Genomic DNA, 27965 nt, shown 5'->3' with positions numbered 1-27965 from the left:
TGATGGACGGTCCGCATTCGGCGAGCGTACAAGTACATACAGACTTGTAGTCACAATACGGAAGCTGACTGCACCTATGAGTGATCAATCGATAGCCCAGCTCTCGCAATGGCCCGTGTTGGCTCTCCGTATTTTTCTTTGGATCTTTTTTGAACCAGTGGACCACAAGTAAACATCTCCACGGGGAAAGAAATCTATCTCTTCTCCTCAGTCCTTCTCTCAATTCTCTTTGGCCATCCGGGTCCCAGTCTCAGGCAGTAGCGCTGGCTGGCTGGGTGGCGCAAGGAGGAGAAGGGGGGAGAAACCATCACAGCATCTTACCAATCGTTGGCCAGAAGCTGTTGGATGGCTGGCATCTAATTTGATTGGAGAGGCCCTCTGGATGCCACCGTACCCACAAAGACACCAGGTCATATACGTATCCTGTAGCCCCTTCGACACACGGCATGAACGTGAAGAGAGAGAAGTGGGTTTGCTCCTCTCAGCCTTTCACACCCACTCTACTAGTCTTGATGCTAGTAATAGCAGCTGCTACTCCAAGCACTTACTCGTTGTGGATGTGGTAATACTGCTCCTACCACTGCTAGCTTCCTGCATCGTTGCCTTGGAATCTGCAGCTTGTAGAACTTAGAAGATGAATGCCACACCACAAAGGGCTTGCTGCTACCATCCTTCCTCTCACCGATTTGCGTTACGCGGCAACGGCGAAGAGTCTAGAAGATCGATGCAATGCGCAAAGGGACCAAACCATCGTGCCGCGAACCCTTTTTTTTCCTGATTCTGCTTCATTTCTTGCCACAGGGTCCATTGGATGCGTACCTATCAGAGGACCAGGAGAGAGAAAGCAGAAGCCAAAGGAGGCGAAGGAACTGTCTCCTCCTGCAAACTACTGCTACCTGCGGAGAGAATGTGAGAGTGAGTGTACCGGGAAGGTGGGTTTGGTTATTAATGTGCAATTTGCGTGCTATGCAATCCATCACAAGCCTGTAAAGCATGACATTCCCGCTTTGCCGGCCATCACTGCTGCTGGAAAATCAGCTGGCCTTGATGCCCCCGCAGTTTCATGGCAGAATGCGAGTAGTCTGCCCGAGAGACGTGCCTCTTGAAGATTGAATATTTTCCGTGACTACAGTTGCATGCATATCGATGTTCTGCTGATGCTCGCCATACGTGCTACATGACATGGCATGACATGGCATGGCATGGCATGGTAGTGCGGATTGCCGCCCAAGCTCGGATCCCTGCGTAAACCCAAACGCTCGCCAAAGCACACTCTCCCGGAGATGTGGTCGTAAAGGGCGTCTGCTCTTATCTGGTGTAGGGGTTGAGGCGCCTACATACATGCACGCGTACGTTCAAGTGCTCGCATGCAGTGGTGATATGTAGGTATTATGAGGTATCACCCTCTTGTGCTCCATACCGCAGCCCCGTCCAACATGTACTGTACCTACTTGTACGACTCGTGCTACTCCAAACCCGCAACGGCGTAAAACATCGTGAGGTGGGGCTGCCGGACACGGGAGTTTGTGGGTACGGATCGCTCCGACTTGCATGTCCACGGCCTGGAGTTGGGCGTTTGTCGGATGTCTTCAGCATCTGCTCCTAGCCGATGGCTTTCGGGATGCAAAAAAAGATAGTTTCTTTGGGCACTCATCGCAACAGACCCCTTTCCGACCCCGTCACTTTGTAAAAAAAGGACAATGTCTCAGCAGCCTGAGCGACAACCGGACCTTGGTCATAGATAAGGCTTCCGTGTGTCGGAGATTTTGGGCGGCGGCGCTGTTGTTATCGGAAGTGGGTTTGCCGCTCGGAGATGGGCGAACAAGTGATTCATTTCTGGCAGAGCAAGGTTGAGATCTGATCAAGCAACGGGTTCTATGGCAGATGCAACTTTGCATGAGTCACGCTGAAAAAGGAATATAACAAAATTACAACTTGCTTGGCATGCTCGTTCCTTATTTTGTCCTTCTTCAACATCTTCAGCCCAGCCAGGCTCTCCTTTTTAGGGCTCGTCCGCCGAAGCTGGCTGCGCGTTGGTGCCAAGTACCGTCTTCCATCTGTGGAAGCTTACCCCTGCCTAGCGTGGATGGCAGCCTCACAAGGGGCAAGATTTCGATCGAACGATGGCCGTGAAACTCGCTAAGCAGCGCCCCCCGGTCTTCTGTTGGGACGTGACTGGGGCCTTGCCTTCTCTCGAGCCGATGAAATTGCGATCCAAGCTGCAGCAATCTTCAAGATTGGCTTTGCAGCGACATTAGACGCCGATATTGCTACCAGGGTGCAATGCGACATGAGGTATCACAAGCAAGGAAATTGCGGAAAGGAAACAAACCAGCTTTCGGATCCCGTTTCAGGTGGCGTGCGTGGACACAACCCGAGCCTCCATGGTCCATGGGGGGGAGTAAGTAAGCTTTCTTACGCTTATCATCCAGGAGGGAAATTTTTTTCTTCTTTATCCTCTTTGCGGCTTGGGGTCGGTGAGCAGCCCGTCTCTCTGATGGCCAGTGCTTGGTGAGTCGAAGGGATGTGGCTGCAAGGTTTGCGGTGCAGCCAGCGCTAAGCAGAAGGCCGATGATAGCGTCGCCGCGGAGCTTTGCCACCGGCTCGGTAGCCCATTCTATCCGGCGGTGCTGAGAATTCCCTCGAGGCTTGATCTGGAAGTGGTTTGGGAGTCGTTGGCTGCTTGGTATGCCTGGATGGAATCCTAGGGGAGAGCAGAATCAAGAGGAATATTTGCTCAAAGCTCCTGGCTGTATGACCCTTGTGCTTCCAGCCTGTCGCGACTCGTGTGCTTGCGTATGGCGAGCAGCTATCACGACATCAGCCTTGCATTCGCCTGTACTTTGCAGCAGCCTTCCAGGTTGAACTAATTTTACGGTAGCAACAGGCATCTGTATACCAAACTTGTGAATCTTCTCTTGGCATGCTTCTGTTAGGGAGATACGGGCGTGCCAGTGGTGTCGCCAGCGTCTCTGCATTGTCTCAAGGTATCAGAAGCCAGAGACAAGAGCAGAGACAGTCGTACTCCCCGCCTCCCATGTACAGATAAGTGGACCTGTTCTAAATTTTCTTCGCTTACTGTTGGCTGGTGGAGCTGCGGCTGCAAGGCGTAGAGCTAGTGGCACGTATTAGTCGTACCTCGTTGTAGCACATGTAAAGTAGGTGGTATTCGTTATGGGAGCGAAGCTTGCGGCGTGTTTGTGTACGAATGTGTACTGGTGGCAGTTGGCGCCGTGGTGCGATGGGATGACATGCAGTGGCCAGTGATCTGAGCTGTGCTTTCGAGTATGGAACCATTGTCAGGCTTGACTCGTTGGCGAGCAGGAGCTGCTGCAACGCTATGCCGTGATGGTCGTGCGTTAGCACGCCAGTGATTCGACGGCGGACGAACGACAAGGGAGGATTTGGTGCTTGTTGGGGATTTTGCCATCTCATCCTTGCGCGAAGAAGGCCGTGCAGGTGCTGAGACGCGGTAGAGATACGAGTTGCATCTAGCGGACGTCCTAGTGCGTGCAGGCAAGGCCCCTTGGCGTCTAAGAGCGAATCCTCATCTCCGCGATCTCGAGAAGGCGGCAAGAGCTTGGGTACACTCTGTGCTCTGAGCCGCTAAGAGCAGGACCATCAGACCGGTTAGGCCAAGCTCCCGTACTGGTAACCTATCTCGACACCATCAGCACTCGCATGTATGTGCCGTAGGATGTAGATAGACATGGATAGTGTGTACGGCATCAGCCCGAGTAAGCACGGGTTTGTGGTGTCAGGTGTGTATACATACATACATTGCTTGCCTACAGCATGCTGGTCATCTCTCGTCAGGCTCGGACATCTGTATGTACAAGAACGCGCGGTTTTTTTCAGCAAGCGGAGGCACGCGCGCTCGCTAACAGTCAGGCGGCATCGAGACGTTGATGCCAGTGGTGGTGCTCCCGCTAGCATCATGTACAACGCATGTAATTCCATGTCGATATGCCAGATGATGCGGCGGGCAGGCAGGCAGAAGCAAGCAGCTCCGTAGCTGGGCTCCAAGGCCGCATTGCAGCAGATTCTTCAGCAGGCCGGATGTCCCCAAGCCAGTCGTCGTCGGATGAGCCCGCAAATGGTATGCATGCCAAGCTCTTCCCTTCCCACCGGCGGCTCTGTCTTTTTTTGGCGAGACAAATCACGGAAGAGAACCCTTGTAGCGCTTGTAGCCGACTTGGAACAGTACTGTACTGTACTGCAGCTGTAGCCGTAGCCGTAGCCGTAGCTGTAATTAGACGTGCGCGCGGTTTCGCAGCAGTTCAAAACGGGGCGAGGGCGCGGGACGGGAGCGCGTGAGAATGGAGATGGAACGAGATAGCAAGGATGAAGAAGGTTTCTTGTCGTTGCGATGGTCTCGTTTTTGGCGTTGCTTAGCGCTGGGGGCACACAAGAGGAGCAAGCCACCCCTGGTGCTATCAATGGCCCGTGCGTGTGGCTTGCCCAGGCTCCACCGGGCGGGGCGCGAAGCTTAATATTGGCCCGTGCCAGACCCGTCCTTATCTCTTGGCGCGCTGACAAAGACTGCTGTGGCTGACGCCGCCGGACGACTTCGTGCCTTGGAAGCACCGCCGCCTGTGGCCCACCCGCTCAAATCGACGCCTTCTAAGCCATGGCTGGAGATGGAGCATCTGGATGGGACGGGTGCTGTGGTGGCAGGCTACAATCTGTGCTCCAGGGACTTGTTCTGCACATGGCGTGGGTATGGACATGGCGTCGATATGCAAGGAGGCGAGGAGAGGGGTTCGAGATGGAGATGGAGATGGAGATGGCGATGGCGATGGATGCACGCCATTCAGCTGCTGGCATCTTTCGCTCTCGAGGTCTGCAAAATGCCTCTCTCGGCTCGGAAACGGTAGGTGGCTCGCTGCCTGACTCGGTCATCGGCCTACCAATTGGTGACTCCTGCATATACAATTCACGGAGAGGCGCCTACGATTGGATGGCCTCGAGCTCTAGACAGCACACATGCACTCTACGCCTTCCAGGCGCCTAAAGCGGTCATGGTTTACAAAGCACCCGGGGGCCAATTGAGCCCGAAGCAGCTCCATCTTTGGGCGCGCAGGCATTGCAGTTGCAGTTGCAGTTGCAGTTGCAGACATGCACTCGCTAAGAGAGCTGCATTCTCTGCATTGGGACGACGTGAGTTTTGACAGCCTGGGGAAAAAAGCCTTTCGGTCCGTCGTGGGGAAAAAGCATAATGTACGTACTTGGATGTGGTTGGGCTCGGGGATGCGGAGAGACAGCACGGGGGGAGGGGGCAGAGGAGACGAGTTTGACTTCTTTGGAGCTCGTTACGAAGCTTCTGTCACAGATGGAGATGGACGACGGCGGTGCAGCTCAGGTCGTGAGAGGATCCCGGATCCGGGGCGGACACCCGAACGACGGGCTGAGCAGATATACGGAGCACCAAAGGAGTAAGTCGATTTTCTCCTGCTAGCAACTGCTACTCCGCAGCGCCCGCTCCGAGTCGAAGCCAATCCGTCCCGTCTGGTCTCCCCTCCAGACCATTCATATACCTGCTACAAGCCGCTGTAACAAACAGCACGTATAGACACCAGACGAACCGCTACAGGAGGTTGCAGGCGAGCAAACAAAGAGGCACAAGGTGAAACAGGAAGGCGACGCTGCGGAATGCACCGCGGCATGGCCTGGTGTGGCCTGATTGGCGGGCGACGTCTGGCAAGCCTCAGCCAAACCGCGGGCAACGTCATTATCTCGACATCTAGCAGCTAACCCGAGACGGCCACTGCCAATGAGCGGCTGAGAATGGCCGGCATGGCCTGCTCTGGCGAAGGACAGGGGTGAGATATTCAACGGACCACAGAGTCGGGCGCCACACCAGGACCGGGTCTGATGCCGGAGTGCCCACCCCATCCTGGTCCTCCCATCGCGACTATTCCCAGCGCCGTGCCATGCCATCCAACCAACCGACCCCTGGCGCCGAGCGCAGAAAATTCTCCTTTGGAAAAAAAAAAAAAAAAAGGCCAACCGGCGTGAGGGTAGCTCTGGAGATGGGTTTTTGGGAGCCGGATGGGCAGACTCGCAGCGAAGCATTGCAGATTGCCGTAGAAACTTGGATTCTGCTCCTGATTTCCCCATCCCGCTGCAGGACACGATACAGGAGAGGGAGCAAGATGGGAATTTAAAGAGGACCCGGCACAGCCTACTGTACATATTGCTACTATTACTACCTAGTAGGTAATATGCACGGAGCCTGCAGTGCAAGGCTGCAAGCAAGAAAAATACCTTGAACGCCTCTTCACACCCCCAGTCGCCTCCTTCAATGCGATTCGGCAGGCCTTCAGCCAACAAGGGCAGAGATTTGGCACAAAATTTGCAAATTTTATCTGTCGGCCAAGATCCACGCCAGCCGAAATCCTTTTTTGCGAGTACGAAGGGCGAAAAGCATTGCGCACGACATTATTTGATGTTGAATACTAATGCCTATACAAGGACATGGTATATCGTTCGATCCACCAACACGCCAAAAGACAAAAAGACTCAGCTGGAGGAGCTCCCCAAACGGCGACGCTTCTTCCTCTTTTTCACAAGAGCTAAATTAAGAATATTGGCTAGATTGCTGGATATCTCTCATTGCCTGGGCGATAGTAACTGGTGCTAAAGTCAACCAGTAGCGTTAGTAGTGGTACCCATCTCCATATCCGGCTTCACCGGTCATCCGCCTTGGCCAAGACGAGAAGTACTTGTAATGAGAACAACAGCGAGAGAGGGCGCGCGCGCGGATGGGGCCGTCCTAAACATGACTGTACTGTACAAGTAGGAATGGAAGGAAATAAGAAGGAGGAAAACACAAAAAAGAAGGTTTGGTCCGGCCTGGGGAGCATAAGACGTTAGCGATGCCGCCATTGCCTGGCGAGATTATTCAGATGGGATCTCGCAACTCTCAAACCATATGACACTGAAATCAGCCCATGCATTCCATCACCGGCGCTTCGATATCAACTAAGCCGCCTGTTACTAATGCCCACATACTGTGAAGCGCATTGTTATCAGGCGACGCCAAAAGAGCGCACGGCCGCTTTGGGACTGACGCCTTTTTTTGCGTCTTGTTGCGCCGCTTATCTGGGCGGCCGAGGGAGAGAGAGAGAAAGACATTGGAAGCGTTCTAAAAAAGGTGCCGGCGTCTTTCCAAGACAGACATGACGATGATGACGGGTTTAAGACAAACCCAGTGCCTGTATGACTACTTTTGCTGCCGCCTCCGGTAACTTCCTACATGGCATATCCGTAGTTGCCGCCGGCTGGATCCCCCGGTGTTGAAACGGACGAGTATTGGATAGAATTGGAACATTTTGAGCCGTTTTTTTTTTTTTTTTATCTTTTATTTCTCTCATTGGCGCCGACCCGTATCACGGCACTTTCCATGGATTCGCTTCCATTGCCGTCATTTCCTTTCCTTTTTTTTTTTTCCTTCTCAGCTTTCACTGGCGCCGAGTCCGAGCTTGGGGCAGCTGGGGTGCTCCGTTGGTATCATAGCTTCATTGCTTGTCTTGTCTTGGGCACCCAGGATGGCTGGCTACTGTACAAAGACTCAAGGGCGATGGCACGGGGGTGCACAGGACATGTGCATTAGCACGATCCAAAACGGTCTCTCCATCATGTACTCCGTACAGGCAATATGAATTAAGGCATGTATACAGATGCATACATGGACATGCTCGTACATGACCCTGTACGGAGTACCTTGGGACGACACGCAAGAGAGCGAGGCAGTGTACTCCGCAATAATGGGCATCCAGAATGCGACGTCGACACTGCAGCTCTCTTACATTAGGGTGCATTACTGCTGGACGGAGGATGGAGTCGTTTCGTTGGCTGACGGTCACTGGGCTCTTGGGGGGAGGGGGGAAACAAGAAGGCTGGCACACACCTTTTGCCGCCGTTTCTGCGTCTCTCTTGTTTTTTTGAGTCTGTGTGTCTCGCTTTATCTGCAGGTGTTTTCGCCTCTCTGCTTCGTATTTTGCCGCTGTGCTTTGAATATCAATTGATGTGTATCAGAGGAGGGAGAGATGGAGAGAAAAGGAGGGGGTGTGTGTATTCATCAGATATCGCGCCAAAGCCCGGTTCAGGAGCAGGATAAACCACCAGCCTTCACTGTACCGAACTTGTACGAGCGAGCGAGCGAGATGGAGCTAACACGGGCCCCCGTAAAGTTGAAGATCCAAAGACCCCAAGCAATCTACAGATTATACTGCTTGTAGGTACTTGTACAAAGCAGCAGCAATAGGCGAGCCGGCCAGCGCTGTTGCTTTTGGGTCGCTGATGCTACGACGCAAGAGCGCTAGGCTCGACGATGGGGCTGCTGAAGTGTTGTTGTTGTTGGTGCTTGGCTGGCTGGCTGGGGTTCAGGTCGCCTGTTGCGCCGTTGCTCGGCTCGCTCAGACCTGTACAAGCCTCTGGATACGTGATGGAACCCCCCTCCCCGTTGGCCGCCTATCTAGGGCCCCTCTCGCGTCGTCTTCTAGGGAAACCCTCCCTAGTCGGTATCCATCTGGAATTGTGCTGGGGCTAAGGCACACTGGCCACCCTCCAAGCCGATCGACGGTGGCCCACCGTCTCAAGCCATCGAACCAGCGTGGCAGCCCACTGGAGACTTCTGGGAGAGGGAGGGGGTGCTTGTGCGTACAGTACAGTTAGCGACTGGATGGCGACGCTGGTAGGCGGTGCTGGCGGCAAGGCCAGGCCGACGAGATGACAAGATTTGATTTCGAGATGAGCTTGAGCCGAGCAGGGCAGCGCAAATCAGAGCAGGCCGGGGCTCGTCTGTCTGTCTGTCTCTTCTGTCTGTCTCTCCCTCAACCCTCGCCGCCGGCATCACGCCCCCCCTGTCTCTGGCCCCAGCTCTCTTCTCGCTCTGCCACGGCCAGCCAAGTTTTGCATTGCATCTTCCCCCCCCCATCCAGGCCAAGGCCAATGCAGGCTAGAGCAGGGCAAGTTAAGGTCTCAGTGCAGTATGTACACACCAAGAAGTGGTGCTGCGGCGCATAGCGACCTGGATCCGGGTCCGAGCCTTCCACTAGCAGGTACCTGTACGATGGCTTCGCTCTAGTCGATTATTTAATTTTTTTTTTCCATTTTTTTTTTCGCCTCTGGCCTGACCCTGTCCCCATTCCCTTGGGCTCCGGTACTTGTTGGCCTGCAGGCCTTGGATTGGCTTGGCTTGGCTTGGAGCACAACTGCTGAGGCGGTACGTATCTATCGCTCGTCTCTTCGCGCAGTCCAAAAACAGCCTCTCCCCACCTCCTCCGTCTTCAACTTCCCATCTTTCCCGTTTCCTCATCCTCATCGGCCTCATCACCGCCGCTTGATACTTTCTTCTCCTCCTCTCCTCTTCTTCTTTAAAGGGCTAATTCATCCCCCAAGAGCCCAGTCGTCGACGCTCTCTCCCCGCCTTCTGTCAGCAGTGCATCATCCCTTCAGAGGCTGTAGTCTTCTTATCTCTCCGCCGTTGCCGTGCCATCAGCCCATCCTTCGGATCTCAGCCGTGCTTTTTCTGCGCATCTCTGCTTCTTCATTTCTCCCTACCTCGGTTATCATCAGATATATATATCTTGGGGGCTGAGTCATAGTCATCTGTCTCAATCTCTCCCCTTGCTCTTATTTCTCCAACCGACTCGACAACTCTTCCAACCGAGCCGGCCGCATCTGTCCGCCAGACCCATCGTTTGGCGATCTTATACACCACCATCCGCACCTAGGTTTGTGCTTCTGTGGCTGCACCTCACAGTCTTTTAGCTCGGTTGCTGGAATATTGCCCGAGCTTGAGACCGTGTCGTTGTTTCCCAAAGCACTGCGGAGACATTTGTCCTTGCTGTAAGTTTCCACCATTGAATTTTGGCTTGCCCTGCCTTTCTAGAAAGCCCTTGTTGCCCTATACGAAATCTTTCGATAAACTCTATTTTCTTTATTTCATCAAACTCTGCCGAAAAAGAATAATCAGCCTCGTTTTGGAACGCCTTCAACTATTTTGCACGCCACAAATGAGCAATCGCCGTACTGTTTCTGTGGGCCAAGCTTTGGTTGTTTATAAAACATGCGTTGCCTTCTACTCTACCCTTGTCACCACCATAACCTCATATATACTACCTACTACCGCTGTGAGATCTCAGACCGTCAATGTGCTGACAACGTACTTTCCCGTGTCCCAGATCTTCCAAACTACCTAGATACTAGCTTCCCCGTCGCTACTCTCTTCAACCCGACAACAAAATCCTAGTCCTTTTTATCCTATGATCTAATTCGGGACGACTTGGGCACACACACATCAGTTTTTATCACGACCCGCTTCCGCCTATAAGAAAAAGTTGCAATATTACTTCATTCAAACCTTTTACTTTCCCCCCAGATTTTACCCCAGCCAAAGTCCTGGGAATGCCTTACACGCCGCCCTCCCACCGATCTCCCGCCTCCTCAGCGACCGTTTCCCCGGATGTGAGCCGCCGATCATCAGTCACGTCAGGCCAGAAGCCTTCGCTGCCTCGCTCCGCCTCATATCTCAGCAAGCACCGTCGAACGCCGTCTGCCACACCGTCCACCACTGAGGCTCATGCCACGCCGTCTCCCCCCTATGGATCCTCCGACGAAGTCAAGAACGCTGCCAACCCTCCTGTGAGCGCGAGCTTGCGCAAGTCTCCCCCGCCGGTGACTGACGATCGAGGAATCCCCAACGGCGCCATCATCTCTCCGCCTGACTCGGCATCATCCGATAGCGAGGATGACAGCCGTCCGGAAATTCGGGGGAGGAAGCTGGGGAAGCTTAGGGATGCTGTCAGCCAGATCCCCCAACCTCGGACACCGTCACCCCCAGCCAAGGAGTCGAGACTAAGCCTCGACGACGATGCCACTCCTCGGAGCATCATGCACACTAGCTTCAGTGCCATGACATTGAGCGAGCTGAACGAGCTGACCGAGCTTCCCAAGCGCCGAAAGGGCCATGTCCGATCTGCCACCGATCCCAATGCATCTGCCATCATGACATCTGCGGACAACTCCCAGACTGTGTCGGAAGACTCTGAGGATGACATGCGGCCTAAGCCTCCCATGGTACGCAAGAAGTCTGGTGAGCTGGTCCGCCCGGCTCTGCGGAACTTCAAGCGACCCTCGAGTATGCCCGGCACTCCTGTATTTGCAAAGGCCGTTCACTTTGACTCCCATCTGGAGCACATCCGCCACTTCCTTCAGGTCGACCGACCTCTTGCCGTCAGTGCAGGCTCGTCACCAGTGGAGAACTACGAAAGCGATGCTGAGTATCCCTTCCCTGGAGGTGAGAAAAGGGGGCCCGTTGCTCGATCGCCGCCATTCGATTGGCAGCTGATTACGAACAACTTCCCCCATGACTCCCCCCAGAGACGCGAGCAGCCCGTCCGTGTCGAGAGAGTCTGGCTCTCTCCGGATCAAAAGTCGATGATGGGATCTGTTGTTGTTTCCAACATCTCCTTCCACAAGACTGTTGTATGCCGTTTCACATTGGACTACTGGAAGACGACTTCCGAAGTCGTTGCCGAGTTCAACCACGAGGTCCGCCCCGCCGTCACCCGTGTCAGCCAGGATCGCTTCCAGTTCTCCATCAAGCTGTCGGACACGACCAACCTGGAGATGAAGACGCTGTACTTTTGCGTTCGCTACAACGTCAACGGCCAGGAGTATTGGGACAGCAATAACAACTCCAACTTCCAGGTCGACTTTCGAAAGCAGTTCAAGCCGCAGAATGGTAAGAACTCCTTCCAAGGTGCTGGCTCGCGGTCGACTGGCAGTCTGCCGCGCAGCAACCGGAAGCAGAACTCTGCCGCCGCCGCCGGTCGGCCTCTGCAGATGCCTGCTTCGTTTGATGATTTTGATAAGAAACCAAAGTTTAAGTTTGATGACCACCTCGACTACTTGGGCGAGCACAACACTCCCGGCCTCCGCCTCAAGACCAAGTCCACTAGCAACCTGGCTAGTGACAACATTTCCAAGGGCCTGGGCCTGACTGCTCCCAGCGGACTGGCCTTTGCCAACCGCTATGATTTCGGTGCCTCGCTGAGTGCTGCCGTCCAGGCGGCCAAGGATTCGGCGACCAAGAGTTCGACAACCAAGGACAAGGACGCTTTGTATATGAAGAGGAATGTCCGCGATAGCCCCAGTCCCAGGATGAACTTTGGCCCTCCCCTGAGCATCCCGTCTGCTCCGGCGCCCAGCCAGTCCACTGCTGCTGCCGCCGCCGCCGCCGCCTCCTCCTCTGCTCCTGCGCCCGGTGTTGGCCTCGGCCTCGGCCTTGCAAGCTCCTCATACGAGGAGCTCGTCAGTAAATACTGCTTTGTACGTACCCCCCGGAGACCACTTCAGCGTCCCCCAACCGCCCCAGCCGCCTGCCGCCATCTAGTTGTTGGTTACAAGGAAACGCAACGAACACGCAAGAGGCTGGAAGTGAAGATTGGGCTGGAATGTCTGAAGGAATATCCATCAAAAAATGGGATGGGAACTGGTAGCTGACATTTGGTTTTTCTTTTCGTTTTACAGTTTGGCTCCAAGACATCGACCGCGGCTTCGACCCCTGGCGCGACCAGGCCCGCTGAGGACGAGAGCGTGAGCCCGACAACGGTGTCCTCCGCAGTAGTTCCTCACGGTCCTCTTCACCATGCCGGTCCTGCGGCTCACCACAGCCTTCATCCTCAGCGCCCCGTTGACATGAAGCTCCATCGGCCGCTGACCGCCGACTATCTCGCGGCATCGCACTCGTCTGCCCTCGACTCCATGTCCTCTGTGCTGATCAGCAGGGACCAGCCGTCGGCTCCCAAGACGATGCCGATGCCTCACATGAGATCGCCATCGCCGTCCTTCTCCACGTCACCAACTGATGCTCCGTTTTTCGCCCAGCAGATGATCCAACAGCGATTTCGCTGGGGCGGAGAGCCTCACACTGCCACCGCCATCCGAGGCTAGATGACTGCTGGCAGCGGCTACCGGACGAGGACAGCTTCTATATGCAGGATATTCCTCAGTTAACGATTTTTTTTTTCACTCAAGATTGATAACAAATTTTTACAACTGGTTATTTTGGTTTTGGACAGCTAACAAAGCAACAACAATGTCCCTTGTTTAACACTACGAGGCTCTTCCACATGGCCTTCGTCGCTTATTATCAGCAAATGTTTTTTTTTTTTTTTTTTTTTTGGACTCGCCTTTGCAGTCTCCGCTTCTCTTATTCAACAGCAACAACTAAAGCGAGAACTCTTTACTATTATTCTTTTCTTCCTCTTTTTTATACTATTTCCTTACTTTACTTTTGGGCTTTGTGTGTTTTTAGCTTTTGGAGTTTGGTAACATACGACAGGGATTCTGATTTTTTTTATTTCGTTTTGCTTGGCGCTCACAAGGGCATATGGAAAACCGGCTCTCATTTCTTTTTCTGCTCTTGGTTTTTATTACGCGCTCTGGGTTCGGTTCATGACAGGTCTTGCATTGGAGTAACTTTGCCACTACGGTTATCTCTCCTTTGTGGTCATCTCCTATTTGTTTTTTTTTCCTATTTTTCTTCACTTTGCTCTACATGTCTCTTACGGCTCCAGACCGTTATGAACAAGCGGAACCCGGCGGATTGATAATGACTTGTCGATGCTCTCATTTGTTGTTTAGGGAATGGACTGAAAGGCGGCCGACGGGGTTGGTGCTTAGGTCCAGGGTTGCATTGGGCTACTACGAGCAGGCTGGTAACGGGAAAGGAAAAGTCGGTTGCTAATGGTATTGATTCAATTGGTTCGAAAGGCATTCTGGTACTACTACTACTACCACTACTACTACTACTTCTTACAAGAGAGAGAGATCAGACATAAATGGAATTGCCTAGATTAAAAAAACGATGTTGTGCTCAACTACGCCGCTGCCTTTGTGCTATGCTGAGCTTCTCGTGTGAAACTATGAGTATGATTACATGTGACTGCATGTGATGACCTGTCCATGCTGCATGGCAGACTTGGCTTTTTCTCATGGACAGTCGACGGCCCACTTGGTGGCGGTCTTTGACCTGGGGGGACGTGGCGCGGGACCACGGCCAGCAAAACCCCAGCCTGGAGCTAGAGATCCTGGCCATTCGGTAGTTCACCATGTTGAATACGGAGTCGTGGTCTACTGGGCAAGGTTGTCTACATGTACCTAGAGGGGAGGCAAAACTTATCCGCTATTCGGCATCTCTCCCATCGCTGTCATTTCAGAGGCAAGGCGTTTGTCAGCGCTGGGCGGCGGCGACGAGCTCGGCAACTTTGCGGGGGGCGAAGTACGTGCATGAAAGTCGAGCCATTGGGATTGGGCAGTGTGCCTTGTTTTGCTTCTGTTCGCTCCTCGCTGCGGCCGTGATATGCATCTCAATATCTCATCTCAGGGCGTAATAACTATTACTTCCACTCCTCTCTTATCACTCGCCCGCCGTTGCATTGGGCCTATCGGACGAGAGCTTGCAAAGACGGAGGAACTACCTAGCTATCAAACGAAAAGTATGACATGAGTGGTTTTTTGGGGAACGCTTCTCGTATGAGAGGAGCAGGCAAAAGGCACGGCAGAAGGCAAAGCAAGCAAGCCGACGTGCATTTTGGGCGGATGTGCATGAGAAGGGGGAAAGATGGAACATGTGGTGAGAGAGGAGTGGCTGTTTTTATAAGGTTGCTTACGTCTTGATGCCTGACGATGGGGGGCGGAGGGGAGAGGGGGGCCTTTTATTGATTTTACTGGTATTGTTCTAGCCGTGGTAGTATTTTATATACGATAGTATAGTACCTATTTTCTTCTAGGGGGGAGTGCGTATGGAGACGCGGGTACGTGTAAGATGCACGACGGTATGGAGAAGGAGGGATTACGAGGACCGAGAGTACAGGTACATGAGGCCAAGGCAGAGGCCAAAAGGGGGGCGTGTATGGATGACTGTGATAACGGGAAAGATGGAGATGGAAAGGATCGTGAGAGGGATTATATATGGAGTTGGATAGCTAGATTGGATAGATTGGAAGCTAATAAGCGATGAAGCTTTTTTTTTTTTTTTACTGGGTACGAAGACGATGCTGCGACTGGGCGATTTCGCCTGATGGGGGGGTCAGACCCCGTCAACCGTACATGTCTCAGTGCTTCCTCTGCTCCGTGCTCTCCTCTCCATCCGGGAAGAGATGGAGAAGAGCAAGAGAAAAGCACGTTATGCGAGCATTGTGGAGAGACGAGAGGATATGGGCCCATGGCTGTGGAGACGAGGTTCTTAATCGAGAGGGTCGTGCATCGCGAACATGGATCTTGATGCGGTGGTACATGTGTATATTCCAGGTTGCTGCATCGCATTTTTGGCCACCGGCCGTTGGTAGGATGGAGAGGGGGGACAACTGGATGGATGGACCCTTTATTCCCCCAATTGACCTGGTTTCTTTTTTTGCTTCTTTACTTTTTTCTTCCTGAGATGCATAACTGGGTGCTGATGCATATGCCATGCCAACTGCAAGCTCAATCGCGCCAACGGGAGGCAAACAACCTGCTGTATGCTGTAGGCACGCATCATGGAAGGCTGCAAGAGAAGGAGAAATACCTGTCGGATTACTCCGTGATGCTGTATGAATGCGTAATCGTGCTGCTGAATGGACAGCCATCGCCGATGATGCTTTTTTTCTCCGCTGGAACGGGAGCGGGGAGCGGAAGCTGTTCTTGTTCGACTTGTTCGACTTGTCTGGTGGAAGCTGTACTATAACTGACTGAGCTTTAGCTCGGGGGGGAGGATTTCTTTAGTATCGTGAGCGGGACTTTGATGGCGCCGATTGGCTTGCAAGTGCCGTTGGGCTCCGGGTCATTGTCTATGTGGCGTGACATTTCACTGCATATAGAATTAGGTAAGGGGGGGAGAAAGGCTCCGAGACAGCGTTGAATGGTTACTATGTTGAGGTAGGACTCAATTGTGAGGGTATGACGTGGATGGGGCTGTTTGATAGATTGTCGTGCCGTTTTGTAAGTCGAAACGGCGATGCAATGGACGGCCTCCAGGATCAAATACGCGCAAATAGTGAAAAATAACCGCTGGGCATTTGCTTAGCTAAGGAACACTGGAGAAGATGCCGAGCCAAGTTTGATGAGGAAATCTGGGCCGTGCCGATGGCCGATGGAACGGGCGATGGAACGCAGGCGTGACGGTGCTGCCGATGGCCTCGACTTGTCTGTGGCCCGTGCAATAGCCAACGTGCCTATGAGAGCTCCGTAAAGCTTCAGTTGTATGTAATAGGATTGTTTACGCAAGATAGCACTGTGCCGGGTACTGGCTGAGGATCTGGAATGTGTTGTGTTGATGGGAACCAATTTGCCACTTTGCTCATCCCTCTAAAGATAACCTTATGTGCGTGGCGAGAGCTATCCGATACATACACCATCAATTGCACAGCTACCAGCCATCTTTGAAGAGCTTGGAAAAAAAACAAGAAATCAAGCTTTTACATCACGGGCGGAAATCTGCCGAATCCATCTCGTAAAACCAGGGGATGCGCCCTTCGGCGACTTGTTACGGCTAGCCCACCGGCTGTCGCGATTCGTTACGAGCCCATATCAAGTATGGCTCCAAACGAGCACTGCCACAATTCATCTGCAAATGAGTAAGAAACTATGACTCTCTGAGCCGTGATGAAATGAAAAATACGCCTGGAGAAGGAAAAACGGTTCATCACCCACTTGAGGCTCAAAATTAGATGGGGCAGATTGCCTGGAACTGACGGGGTGGTCTTCCTTTTTGATGCTCAAACGAATTTTTTTGTGGTTCATATCGGTATGCTAGTATGGTTTTGTAAAAGTGCCGCCTGAACTTTAACGGTTCAGCTGAACAAGAATAGTTTGTGCAAGTCATTGTCGGTTTCAATTTGTTCATTTCTGCTTTCAGCTGCTTCACGAGTGAACTCCTGTTTCAAAATTGGCAGATGCCGGTGTCAAGACAAGGCAGAAGAGAGAGACAAAAAGTAAAGACTCTTTTCATTTCATAAATTGGCTGCCGTCAACCCTCGTCGAGTCGAGTCCACCCGAACATGTAACCGATTTCAACCACTGAGTGCGGGCGCTCCGGTTGAGCAAAAACACACGTCCAAGATGCGTACAGCCGTGACGGCCATGAAGATCCCGCCGTCGCTGCTGAGCTGGCGCAGCGACAGCTGGCGCAGCGATGGCCGCACGGATAGCTTCTCGGACGAGTACTTTAAGCGCAGGAATCAGTTCAAGCGGCTGCTCCTTGCGTGCGCGTTGCGGTGGTTCTTGACGGCGTTGCTGGTCATGGGGACGTATCTGGTGTTGTGGCGGTATTCGCGCAAAGCAGCCATGATTAGCACCAAGAAGAAGGAGTTCAACACGCTGATTATCGCGCTGTCGATTGCGCTGGGTTTGAATATTGCGAGTTCGCTGAAGCATCTCGTGAGGGAGTTGAGGTGGTGGGTTCTGAGCTGGCACGAGTGGATGCCCAAGGAGGTAGGCAACGTTGAGCTGCGCCACGATCAAGAGGAAGACCTTGCTGATGTTGGTTGATAGGCCGATTATATTCTGCAGAGCGAAAACTTTAGTAGTCTCTTCCAGCTGGGCTATGTGACGCGTCGGCATTGGGTGAGGGCGTATGTCTTGTTCTGGGTCATGGTCAACGTGGTAAGCAATGCTTCAAACCCATTCACGCATGCTTTTGGATTGCTTGAGCTGATTTTGATGACTTTGCCAGGCTTCGCAAATAGCTGTTGCGACGCTTGGCTTGACTTACAACATCAACTCGGCCGATACCATCGCCGTGACCGCGCCTGGGACTGTCGCCATACCGGACATGACCAATATTCAGACTGGCAAAGTGTTATCGACTAATTCACAAGCTACCAGTGCTCTGAGATACACTGCAAACAAGTAAGTGTCGATTGTGACGGCGTGAGCAGCGTGGTGGCTAATACTCAACTCCCCAGCTATGGTCTTGTCGCTCTTGCATACGGATACGGCGCCGTGGACGAGATGCCCGGGCCCGGAAGCCTCTTCAACTCGGATGCAGATCTGATGTACTGCGAAGAGAATTCATGCTACTACGTCTTTTACGAAGCAACGCCCGATAACCTGGATTACTACCAGTCGGTGGCGACGAACCGAACGATATCCACGCAGGCAACATGTCAGAGCTGGAGGGTTCTCAAGGGAGGCGATGGGACGCAGCGCATAATCACCATTGACAACGCAAACAAGACCCAGATAGCGATTCCCGCGCAGAACGGAGCGTCGCAGACCACGTTCATGGTCGATCCGGACCGCGGATCCGGGCCGACGTGGGGGCATGTCTTGGCGTTTGAGGCCTCGGCAACGGATCCGTGGTTCTACAACTGCAACATCACCATCGGGCCGGTCACCAATGTCGAGCACCCGGTGCAAGAGGTCGGCGTCAACGTCACCACCTTGGCGGCCTCGGCTATCGCTCTGCAGGGCTACGGCGCCTCGACTCTCGGCGTCAGCTTCAACAGCACTCGGCGCTTCCAGTTCCAGAGCTATCCGGCCGAATCCTACTACGGGGGACCCCAAGGGGGCAACAACACTGGCATGGGCCAGCTCATGGCGGCCTTTGCCGTTGGCGTCGTTGCCATCACGGCACAGGTCAACTCCAACGTCAACGCCACGGGGCTGCTGCCCCTGAAGGCCATCGAGCTGGACATCACCAGCTGGGTCTATGTGCACATCATCCTGGGCTTGACGGTCGGGCTGCAGCTGCTGCTGGCGGTGATTGCTGCCGTGATTGCGAGCAAGGTGACGATACGGGACCATAGCTGTGTTGGCTTGGCGGCGGCGCTGCAGCCGTTGCTGTGGAAGCTGGATAGTAGCGGAAGCAGCCGGACGACGTGCGAGAAGAGAATCTTTGAGAGGCTTGGAGAGGGGATCAAGGTGAGCTATGTGAAAGGGAGGAGCGGGTTATACTATATAAAAGTAGACGAATAAGGGACTGCTGCTGGAGTCTCTGTGTATCATATATAAACACATAATGCTTAATACTATGCTCAACGAGCAAAAAATGCAAAAAGAGATGACGAATCATGGAGCTAATAGTTTGCGAAACTGTAAAATGAAAACTAAATGTACAAAAACGGGTTTGAGAGTCAGGTCTATTAATGATAAATCGCTAATCTATCACTTACGTTTGTAAAGCACGAGTGCAACATTAACATGTTCATGGAAAGTATCAAGCAACGTGCTTTACAATCTACTCAGCGAACAATCTCATTCACTCAAGTTCTTGTTGGAGTCAACAACGCTCCCACAATCATCACGAGGGTCCCTATCTCACCAACCTCGGCCCTCCAGTCTTCCCAACCCACCGACCAAAGTGTAACAGCGTCGTCGGTCAACAACAGCTTCATCAAGACTCCCGTTCGCAAGAGGCCGTGTACAACCCGCTCCTTGGCGCGGCTTTCGAACTCTGTTTGCCATTCCTCGATGCCACTTGCATTCCACAAAGCCTCGCTGTTCGCCAGGGGTATAAGAACGAAGCCGCAAGTGGGATACGAAGAAGCCTCAGTTGACATCTCAATCAAAGTGTTGAGTACTTGATATATGAGCACCGTTCTTCCCAACAGATCAGTATGCGTTACCACTCAATGGTAATCAGTAATACGTGTGCTCACCGTCTCTTTGATTCGTTAAAGATCCAATCCATCCAGGTTACGCCGGGATCATCAGGAAGCTCTACCTTGCGGATCCCCCCCGGCTGTTGAGTTTAATGCGTTGAATATAAGCTTTTGTAATTGTCAGAGCACAACGCATATCGCAAAAGTTGATGCACCGCTACTTACATTCACCGTAGTCAGAAGGGCGGGTTCGAAGCCGTCATTGTCCACCGGCACCTCCTGGATGCGCAACAGACAGTAGACGAGCAGGGATTGGAAAGCAGCCAGGAGCTCCCATTTGTCAAAATCCACATGCTAGTAACGGTTATTCCAGAGTCCTAAATGAAAACTAACTGACACATACTTTGAGGAGTATTTTTTCCTGCTCAAGCCTGATCAGCTTCCATACAAGCTTTTTGCTGGAATCGGTTCGAGATTTGAACAGTGAGACTAGGCCCATGCACGTAAGTAGTGACTGCTTATCAAGGGAACATTAGTAAAAGGTCCAAAGAATCGATTGTGATACAAGTGTTTCCACAGGCGCTCTGATTTGCCGGAAAATAGGCTTTGGAGAATATGAGGGCGAACAAGCACATCAACTGACCTGTTGCCGCGGCCCTACTCCAGTCTCAGCCCATGAGGCTTGCAGAGGGTTAATAAACGGCGGCAGTGCGGCTTTTTGGAGTATCATAAAGGGATACGATCGCAATATCTGCAATGCCAACAACACCAGGGGTCCTTGGCTTGGCTTAGAAAACGTCCGAGGTGCAAACAGCGAGGGGCCAGAAACATCCCACGGCCTGTACGCAGATATGGCATTTTCTATTTCGCAGAATTCTTCACACCAAGGAACAACCAAAGGCTCGATACCAAGTTCAATGTAAAGCGGAGTCTCAAACAGGACGCCGAGACCAGCATTCCATGTGTCTTCGCTGACGCTTAGCCATTCGAGAGACATTGAAGAATTGGAGGAGCCCTGTGGAAATGCCGTGGTTTCCAAGTTCGCAGATTGACTGGACCCTCTGGAGAGAGCCAAGGTAGTTGCACTCCCTTGAAGCTCCGACGGCTTACCTGCGGAGCGAGTTGTATCACTTACATCGCTTCCACGAGGCTCATCCTTCCGCTGCGATGCTACAGCAAACTCGCATTCAGCACTCCGGTCACGGCAACGAATGCAGGCTTCTGAAGAAGCATCTTCAGGCACGATGCAGCGAGTTTTCGCCCGAATGCATGCGGCGCAGGATCGCCTGCGAGATCTGTTGGTGTCGGGAAGTTTGGAGCGACAGTAGTAGTAGTGCCGCTTGCTTGTGGACTCTAACAGATGTAATCAGCGTGTGTTAAAAAGTCAGAATAACTACAGAATGGTTTTCCAAGAGATTTCAGACATTCCCCTACCCTGGTTGAATGTTTTCTTGCACAGCGGACATTGGTGACTTGCTTCGTGGTTGCTGGAAGGAGTTGAGCGTTTCTGCCCCGTATACATTCTGACGTTTCCTGGATGCTACACTGGATTGTGCGGCTCAGTGTTAATGGTTCACTTGCTAGGAAATGCACTTTGTCGAATTCATCTATTCCGTATGGATTCATCTATTCCGTAAGGATGCCGACAGACATGAGTCGTCGTCTTTACCCCTGCCCCTAAACTCGAATTCACGGAGTTCCGTGCAGCAGTTGGCTTATTAATCGCATCTGTCAGGCATGGCAATCCTGAGTTAGTAATGCTGGTTTATTCGGTTTTAAAGTGCGATTTAGTGTCTTCGAAAGCACTTTAATGTGGATCTGACGGACCGTTACGCCTTCTTCAGGCAAGACTTTAGCCAATCGTATTGTTTCTAGACTCGGAATTAGCTTTGCTCGCATGATTTCCCAAGATCCGCAACATCAGCTCCATGCAGATCTTGAAAAGGTTATCTCTCGCGTTTCGGCGATATAACCACCCGATCGTTTCCTTGGCACTATCGACCTCTTGTGCTAATTCCGAAATCACGATAGTATCGCGAGTTTCAAGGGTGGCTTCATGGGGATGATTTCACGTTGAGAAGTTTCACGGCCTGAACGCCAAGTAGGCCAGTTCAAAGTGATGATACACGCTGGGCTCGCAATGTGTAGATCTGGTAGCAGCAAGAAGTGCCATGTATTTTCAAATAAATATAACACTCTTTCATCCCCCCCCAGTCTATTTGGCCGTAAGGACTCGTGCAATAAGGTGGAGCCCACTTTCAAAATCCTGCGACTAGCCGTGACTTTACTTGAATCGAGCAGACTATTGTACATGGTAGGCCGAAAGAAACGCCAGATAACTCCGCCCATTTACATGGTTCCAGTAACTCCGCCGCTGACCGAGATCCATTGCGCGGTAAGCCAGCGGCTCTTCTCCGAAACCAAGAGCAACGCAGCATCGGCCATGTCGTCGACTGTCCCAATTCGTGCCTCAGCTCGCGTTTGCGCCTCCACCGCTTTCAACATATCAGCCGATGCGGTTCCGTCAGCTGCTTCCAAGAATGGCCTGGCCATGTCTGTCATGATTGGTCCCGGAGCGAGGGTGTTGACGGTAATTCCATGGGAACGACCGAGCTATTGCTTGTCATTAGAAACAGCACGTCTTTATGAGAACGGGAGCCTTGTTGCAAAGAAAAGCTTACCTGGCCAGCCCAAGACGCCGTGAGACTATCTTGCGCAGCCTTTGCAGCGCCGTAGACTGCACTGACTTCGGGGCCGAGTTTTGACGCAATGGAGCCGACGTTGATGATGCGCCCGCCTCTGGGCATTTTACCCAGTCCAATGACTGCTTGTGTCAGGTAAACTGTGCCAAAGACATTGATCGCGAACTCGGCTTCGAGCGACTCTGGCGTTGCCTCTAAGAGATTTCTCGGAACTCCATATCCAGCGTTATTCACTGAGTCGTAACCAGTTATCAGCCACGTTCAAATCTCAGTTAACGAATTAGAAGTCTTAAATTACGTACCAAGAATGTCAATGTGAGAGGCTCCGAGTCCTTCTAGTGTTTCCTTGACCATCTTTGTCGCATTGCTGGGCTTCTCCACCGCTCCTTGTACAACGGTAGTCTTGGTTCCAAACTCGCGACTGATGTCTGCTGCCACCTTCTCAGCCCGCGGCTTAGAGCTCTCCGAGGCATAGTGAATTGCAACATCGGCACCGTTCCGGGCAAAAGCTCTGGCGATGGCAGCGCCAATGCCATTTTCTCGGCCGGAGCCGGTGATCAAGGCAGTCTTGCCTTTGAGCGAAAGAGTGTCTGCAGTCATGTTTTTGTTGAAGTCAAGTGAAAGATGTTGATACTGAGTGAATAGGATTGGTTTGGAGACCGTTCGATTGGATCTTTATAGTTTCATTTTCATTGTTGTCATTAAGGCACAAGTTGACTACCTAGATTCAACTTGAAACACATGATTATAAATTCCGATACTATTCACGGCTCTCCGTGAACGATGAAGTCGTCTGTTTGCATTAAAAATGGCGATTGCGGTTTTCATCACATAATTTCCAATAAACTGTCTGTCTGAAATATTACCAACGTATCCGTAAACTGTACATCATAGGCCCTGGCGGATTTCCCGACCAAGTTGTCTAATCGCCACCTTCCGAATTCCGCACCTAGTGCGGAGAACAGTCCGCATAACCGTTTTGAATCTCATCCCAACGGTATTACAAAGCAGCCGATAGAGAACTTCACGGAAATCCGCGAAACAAGTTTCCAAGCGGTCTTGATCGTAGTTTACTTTGTTTGCATAGATGTACTTAAGTTTCTATCGCTTCAATGTGTTCATTATATATTTCAGCGACTTTCTCTTCTTCATTCATATGTATAAATACTTGAAGTCACATACTCAGGACTTGTGACTCCTAAACTTTGGTCAACTGGCTGATCCAACGTGTATTTCCCTTTCAAGTCTTTGCCAGAGCCAGCTTCTTTGGGAAGTTGGACGACGGTCAACCCAATTGTTGGGCCTGCGACCTCGACTCTGTTGATAATGCTATAATCAACGTTTTTTGAAGGCTGTGACCATTACATCTACATTGAAAAACTTCAGAACTAATGCCCACCAGGGCGAGCTATGCCTACTTCACGTGCTTTCCTCCTCAAGTTGCTATGTACGCCGGATGAATGCATGACGCTCTCTATTCGCTTTGAGACTGCTGAGCTTTCTACGTACTTGCTAGAGCCTTTTTCTCTGCATGGGTACAGCTTCAGCAAGCTTTGTAGCTACCCAAGCGGTGGACAAAAAAACAGGGACCGCAAAATGAATATGTGCGTAATCCGCTATAATATGCACATCTTTTTCAAAAGAAGACTCTCGAGATTGTATGTGTATAATTTCGGCGTGGGTGTTCAAAATCGTCTTATTCCCTGTTTTTCTGTCCCCTCCTTGCTACCTTAGTCGGATACCAACCACGATGAATGAATGGGATAGATTCGGCAGCATGGAGATTCCAAGCCGAAACTTGGAGTTTCTATCATTGTTGACGGCCGTATCTCAGCGAGCAAGAAATCCTCCGAATATAGAAGGAGCGAGAGAGGGAGGTAGAGCATGAAGCATTTCCGTAGGCAAACCTCATATCCACCCAAGATCCATCATCATGAAGCTTCAATTCCTATCGAAGAAAATATTGCTGGATAGGGATCGGTGAGTCGAAGTGAGAGGGCCGGCTACCCACTTCTCGTCTGCTGAAAAAGGATGCGTGAACCATCGTCCTGAAGGCCACCAATTTCTGGAAATTCGTGACAATGGAAGCTGCGTTTGGTTTTCTAAGTGCTACTGTGAGATATGAGCTTGTTAGTCATCAATCTTTCGATGCATTCACTATGTGAGCTCATCTGAACGGTTGTCAATGCGCCGTCATTTTCGATAATGGCCAAGCAGCAATTCAGCGGCCGGTTTTGTCTGGGTAAGTCATCAATCAAGTCCCTTCAAGGCTGAATATGCATGATTCCATAGGTACGAAAGATGGCATCCCATAGTACTGTATACCGAGTTATCCCCGTAGTATGATTTCGGGAATTCAAAGAGCAAAAGTATTGGTTTTTGCCATGGTCCATAGCGAGTCTTTAATACCCATAATCATTCTTCCACCCTTGGGATACAAGCAAAACACCATTCCTGTTATGGAAACCAGTACCCTTGTCATTTTGCTGCCCCGCATCATACGCCACTCTTCTTTTCCTTATCCCCGTTGTCAAGCGTAGCTCCCCGAATACGCTAAAGAGTCAGCATTCATGGCACTTCAAGACTGAACTTCTTAAACGCGGTCTCATGAATCCTTTTCGAAATTTCCCAGATCTAGCTGAATATTCTCCGTATTTTCTGCAAGGTTCTCATGTATACTCGTAGAATTAATTCCTCATCGCCAACCCAGACAACATGCCCGACCTTGTTTTTATTACGGCAACCAATCGGCTGATCCCCGATGACAAACAAGCCAGGAAACTTATACGGAAGCAGGCTATGAGCAAGCCTGCCCATGCCAGACGAAAACGAGGCGGTTATGGACAGCATAACCTGATACAATATCCAGTTGGAATCATCAACGAAAAAGAGAGTGAAGAGAGATATTATGCCGCTTGGGAGGCAATTCGGGCCATTGTACCGAGCCTACCGAGCTGCTCATACGAGAGACTGAGGACGCGATACAACTTTGATCTTCTTGATCTGTCACAACTGACCTCATTCCACATCAGCTATGCAACGGCGAGCTCTCTTGCCAGCAAGCCTGATATGTTAAGCGACGTTCTCGGCCGCCGGCATTGGTCATACTTGAACTATCTGCCAGGCCGCATCGGGCAAAACGGTGCTCTGGACAAGGCTGCTGTATGTGTGGCCGCCAGAGCCCAGCAATGGCTCGCTTCACCATCGGAGCCGGTATCCGGCAGCATATTGAAGCTGTATTCGGAAGCATTGGCGGATCTTCAAGCCGAGCTGCAGTGTCCTGACGCATGTCTTGGGCCAGACGTGCTCTGTGCCACGGAGCTGCTTGGAATATACGAGGTAAACTATTACGCGTATACAGATATCTTGAGTCACTCTGCTTATAAAGTTACATAGTTGTTGAAAATGTCGACTGAAGACGCTTGGAACTATCACTCCTCAGGGGCAGCAGCACTGATTAAGCTTCGCGGTCCTGAACGCTGTCAGAGTGACTTCGAAAAGGCACTACTGCTATCCCATGTTGGTCAAATTGTAATCTTCTCCTGCCATCTCCGCAAAGATCGATCTAGCGCAAGATCTGTATGACTAACCATGTGACCAGTTCCACGACGCGCTTAATGTTAATCAGAGTTGCTTCCTAAGTGATGGCCCATGGCAAGCCGTGCTGCGCGCAATACCTACAAATGACAATCTTTTCAACGATAGGAGTGAGCCAATTGTGGCTCTGTTGACCAACGTATGCCATGTGCCAGAGTATTTCCATAAAACGACACAAATCATTTGCGTCACTCGCGACGATATTCCAGACTATTGGTTTGACGACGTGACGAGCAATCTACATCGACTCCGGCTGGCATGCTTACAATGGCAGGAAGAGTATTTTGGATCGGCCGCGGCGGGCTGTCCTAATATGGTGATAGATACAGACAGGCAGCATGAGGCTCTCGGGTTCAGCTTTGCCGTCTCCATTGTAATCAATCGATTGCTCTTCAGCTTGGACCCGATAGCGAATGCTTATTGCGAAGAGACGGCGCAGAAGTTTGCATCGAAAATCCTTCAGATCAAAAAGATGAGTTTGTCGAATGAATCTCAGGCAGAGCTTTTCATGGCAATCAAACTCAGTGTTGCAAGGACTGCCCAAGCCACAGCAACAAAGTGGAATGACTGGTGTAAAAACGCGCAGCTTGAGCCTTCGACTAGATCTCCTCTGTTGCCGAAAGAAGTCTTTACCGATTGGTGTCGCAGAATGAATTGGGAGACGCCTTGATTCGACAAGAGATGAATGGGCATTTGGAATATTTTCTATCAGGCGAGGGTTTTATTTGTAATGTATTGTAACATTTCTTGGCATGTTGGGCTGAATTACACTCGGGTATTGTATAGCTACTCTGAATTGTAATCGTGACGGATAGGCTATTCCCCACGACTTAACCATTTGGTATTAGTTCAACAGCTTATAAGCAACTGCTTCATTTGTATCAAAAGATTCCAATTAGAATATACATAGGTATACTGAAGCTTGCAACGGCAACTCAGAACCAGGGTACTGGCCTCTTGAATGAGTTTAGTGCCCACTCTATTTCTTTCAAAAGTCCAACGGAGTCTCTGCCGTCCAACGTGCCGCCGGCGGCCACTAAAAGGACAGGGGTACTGGCTACCGAGATGGTATTAGCGTCGCCATTCGGGCTCCTCCGCCAAAGCTTGATCTTCGTGGAACACCAGAGAAGTCATAGCTGATGATGCAACTAGATGCATTGAAGTTGGGGCTGGTGATGAAAGATGTGTAATCATCGATGGATTTCGGGTATTCGATTTACAAGACTTGCGGTTTATCATCATTCGTGGTGGGCGTTATGAGATGGCTCTACCTAAACGGCGTCTCGGAATCGAGTATATAAGGCTGTCGAGTATTCCTCTCTAGAGTCGAAATACAATTCACTCAACAGACATTCAACTTCAATCAATACAACCTAACACATTCACAACCTCTTCTTTTTACTAAATTTACAACCTTTCAATCCGCTACAATGCCTATCGGACACGTTCTCATCAGAGTCGCCAAGGCTGACTTTGCTCCCACCGTTCAGTTCTACACCAGTGCTCTCAAGACTCTCGGACTGAATGTCCTTCCTGGCTTCCCAGAGGGTATGGTTGGCTTTGGCACCGCTGGGCCTGAGTTTGTCCTGCTGTCCAGCGACAAGCCCGGCTACGCTCACGTCGCTTTCCAAGCAGCTGGTAAGGACAAAGATATTCTCATTACACATAGTCATGTGCAACTATTCAACAAGTATAGCTTCTAACTATTATGATTTAGATACCAAGGCAGTTGATGCTTTCCACTCTGCTTCTCTTTCTGCCGGCGCAAAGGACAATGGAGCTCCCGGAATCCGAGCTGGAATTCACCCTCAGTACTACGCTGCTTTCATCCACGACCCTGTTGGCAACAACATTGAGGCCGGCACTTTGACTTCCGCTTGAGGACGACTTTAAGAAGCCCATGGGAAATAGGAATGGGTCATAGAAATGAGTACGCTGTATAACTCAGGGTGCAGCTTAGAGGATCACATGAAGTTTGTACAGCTAGCTAGCCATGAATGTGTAAACCAATCGAATCTTGTATAACACTATTTTAAAAGGTTGCAATTATTTGTCTTTGTGTTCCTGTATG

The 27965-nt window shown here is 51.3% G+C and overlaps 9 protein-coding genes across 9 annotated transcripts; 5 read left to right on the top strand and 4 right to left on the bottom strand.

The window, feature by feature from the left end:
* Positions 1-2737: 2737 nt before the first annotated feature.
* Positions 2738-2978, bottom strand: TrAtP1_005154 (uncharacterized protein; the record flags this gene model as incomplete). Its single annotated transcript, XM_066112605.1, has 2 exons — positions 2738-2809; positions 2877-2978. The coding sequence occupies 2 exons, from the start codon at positions 2976-2978 to the stop codon at positions 2738-2740; spliced, it is 174 nt and encodes a 57-aa protein (XP_065968690.1).
* Positions 2979-6304: 3326 nt separating this feature from the next.
* Positions 6305-6643, top strand: TrAtP1_005153 (uncharacterized protein; the record flags this gene model as incomplete). Its single annotated transcript, XM_066112604.1, has 1 exon — positions 6305-6643. The coding sequence occupies one exon, from the start codon at positions 6305-6307 to the stop codon at positions 6641-6643; it is 339 nt and encodes a 112-aa protein (XP_065968689.1).
* Positions 6644-8996: 2353 nt separating this feature from the next.
* TrAtP1_005152 (uncharacterized protein) lies at positions 8997-13858 on the top strand. The gene is made up of 2 exons (XM_014084460.2): positions 8997-12339; positions 12541-13858. Exons 1-2 carry the CDS (start codon positions 10414-10416, stop codon positions 12961-12963), a joined length of 2349 nt encoding a protein of 782 aa, XP_013939935.1. The 5' UTR covers positions 8997-10413; the 3' UTR covers positions 12964-13858.
* Positions 13859-15128: 1270 nt separating this feature from the next.
* On the bottom strand, positions 15129-15641 carry TrAtP1_005151 (uncharacterized protein; the record flags this gene model as incomplete). Its single annotated transcript, XM_066112603.1, has 1 exon — positions 15129-15641. The coding sequence occupies one exon, from the start codon at positions 15639-15641 to the stop codon at positions 15129-15131; it is 513 nt and encodes a 170-aa protein (XP_065968688.1).
* Positions 15642-16417: 776 nt separating this feature from the next.
* Positions 16418-19064, top strand: TrAtP1_005150 (uncharacterized protein). The gene is made up of 4 exons (XM_014084458.2): positions 16418-17484; positions 17545-17655; positions 17726-17901; positions 17958-19064. Exons 1-4 carry the CDS (start codon positions 17113-17115, stop codon positions 18967-18969), a joined length of 1671 nt encoding a protein of 556 aa, XP_013939933.2. The 5' UTR covers positions 16418-17112; the 3' UTR covers positions 18970-19064.
* A 49-nt stretch (positions 19065-19113) lies between these two features.
* Positions 19114-21337, bottom strand: TrAtP1_005149 (uncharacterized protein). Its single transcript, XM_014084457.2, has 6 exons — positions 21030-21337; positions 20239-20948; positions 19999-20109; positions 19821-19949; positions 19653-19763; positions 19114-19593 (listed from the first exon to the last, which is right to left on the bottom strand). The coding sequence occupies exons 1-5, from the start codon at positions 21115-21117 to the stop codon at positions 19704-19706; spliced, it is 1098 nt and encodes a 365-aa protein (XP_013939932.2). The 5' UTR covers positions 21118-21337; the 3' UTR covers positions 19114-19593; positions 19653-19703.
* Positions 21338-21759: 422 nt separating this feature from the next.
* On the bottom strand, positions 21760-23036 carry TrAtP1_005148 (uncharacterized protein). The gene is made up of 3 exons (XM_014084456.2): positions 22600-23036; positions 22277-22530; positions 21760-22208 (listed from the first exon to the last, which is right to left on the bottom strand). The coding sequence occupies exons 1-3, from the start codon at positions 22895-22897 to the stop codon at positions 21945-21947; spliced, it is 816 nt and encodes a 271-aa protein (XP_013939931.1). The 5' UTR covers positions 22898-23036; the 3' UTR covers positions 21760-21944.
* Positions 23037-24857: 1821 nt separating this feature from the next.
* On the top strand, positions 24858-26792 carry TrAtP1_005147 (uncharacterized protein). Its single transcript, XM_066112602.1, has 3 exons — positions 24858-25636; positions 25694-25828; positions 25899-26792. Exons 1-3 carry the CDS (start codon positions 25013-25015, stop codon positions 26562-26564), a joined length of 1425 nt encoding a protein of 474 aa, XP_065968687.1. The 5' UTR covers positions 24858-25012; the 3' UTR covers positions 26565-26792.
* A 532-nt stretch (positions 26793-27324) lies between these two features.
* TrAtP1_005146 (uncharacterized protein) lies at positions 27325-27775 on the top strand (the record flags this gene model as incomplete). The annotated part of the gene is made up of 2 exons (XM_014084454.1): positions 27325-27532; positions 27612-27775. The coding sequence occupies 2 exons, from the start codon at positions 27325-27327 to the stop codon at positions 27773-27775; spliced, it is 372 nt and encodes a 123-aa protein (XP_013939929.1).
* Between the last annotated feature and the right edge of the window lie 190 nt (positions 27776-27965).

This window comes from Trichoderma atroviride, chromosome 2 (genome assembly GCF_020647795.1).
Source record: "Trichoderma atroviride chromosome 2, complete sequence".
In the NCBI taxonomy this organism is placed as follows: domain Eukaryota; kingdom Fungi; phylum Ascomycota; class Sordariomycetes; order Hypocreales; family Hypocreaceae; genus Trichoderma; species Trichoderma atroviride.
This window is presented reverse-complemented; position numbering and strand designations above follow the sequence as displayed.

What these genes read in the sequence shown, in the direction of transcription:
- TrAtP1_005152 (XM_014084460.2), top strand. Translation starts at nt 10,414, where the DNA reads ATGCCTTACACGCCGCCCTCCCACCGATCTCCCGCCTCCTCAGCGACC. An exon ending in TCGTCAGTAAATACTGCTTT is followed by an intron (nt 12,340 to 12,540) that starts GTACGTACCCCC and finishes TTCGTTTTACAG; the next exon opens with TTTGGCTCCAAGACATCGAC.
- TrAtP1_005150 (XM_014084458.2), top strand. Translation starts at nt 17,113, where the DNA reads ATGCGTACAGCCGTGACGGCCATGAAGATCCCGCCGTCGCTGCTGAGC. An exon ending in TCTGGGTCATGGTCAACGTG is followed by an intron (nt 17,656 to 17,725) that starts GTAAGCAATGCT and finishes TGACTTTGCCAG; the next exon opens with GCTTCGCAAATAGCTGTTGC. An exon ending in CTGAGATACACTGCAAACAA is followed by an intron (nt 17,902 to 17,957) that starts GTAAGTGTCGAT and finishes TCAACTCCCCAG; the next exon opens with CTATGGTCTTGTCGCTCTTG.
- TrAtP1_005149 (XM_014084457.2), bottom strand. Translation starts at nt 21,117, where the DNA reads ATGTATACGGGGCAGAAACGCTCAACTCCTTCCAGCAACCACGAAGCA. An exon ending in GAGTAGGGCCGCGGCAACAG is followed by an intron (nt 20,110 to 20,238) that starts GTCAGTTGATGT and finishes CTTGATAAGCAG; the next exon opens with TCACTACTTACGTGCATGGG. An exon ending in CCCTTCTGACTACGGTGAAT is followed by an intron (nt 19,764 to 19,820) that starts GTAAGTAGCGGT and finishes CAATTACAAAAG; the next exon opens with CTTATATTCAACGCATTAAA.
- TrAtP1_005148 (XM_014084456.2), bottom strand. Translation starts at nt 22,897, where the DNA reads ATGACTGCAGACACTCTTTCGCTCAAAGGCAAGACTGCCTTGATCACC. An exon ending in CTCTCACATTGACATTCTTG is followed by an intron (nt 22,531 to 22,599) that starts GTACGTAATTTA and finishes GTTACGACTCAG; the next exon opens with TGAATAACGCTGGATATGGA. An exon ending in CGGCGTCTTGGGCTGGCCAG is followed by an intron (nt 22,209 to 22,276) that starts GTAAGCTTTTCT and finishes GACAAGCAATAG; the next exon opens with CTCGGTCGTTCCCATGGAAT.
- TrAtP1_005147 (XM_066112602.1), top strand. Translation starts at nt 25,013, where the DNA reads ATGCCCGACCTTGTTTTTATTACGGCAACCAATCGGCTGATCCCCGAT. An exon ending in AGCTGCTTGGAATATACGAG is followed by an intron (nt 25,637 to 25,693) that starts GTAAACTATTAC and finishes AAAGTTACATAG; the next exon opens with TTGTTGAAAATGTCGACTGA. An exon ending in TATCCCATGTTGGTCAAATT is followed by an intron (nt 25,829 to 25,898) that starts GTAATCTTCTCC and finishes CCATGTGACCAG; the next exon opens with TTCCACGACGCGCTTAATGT.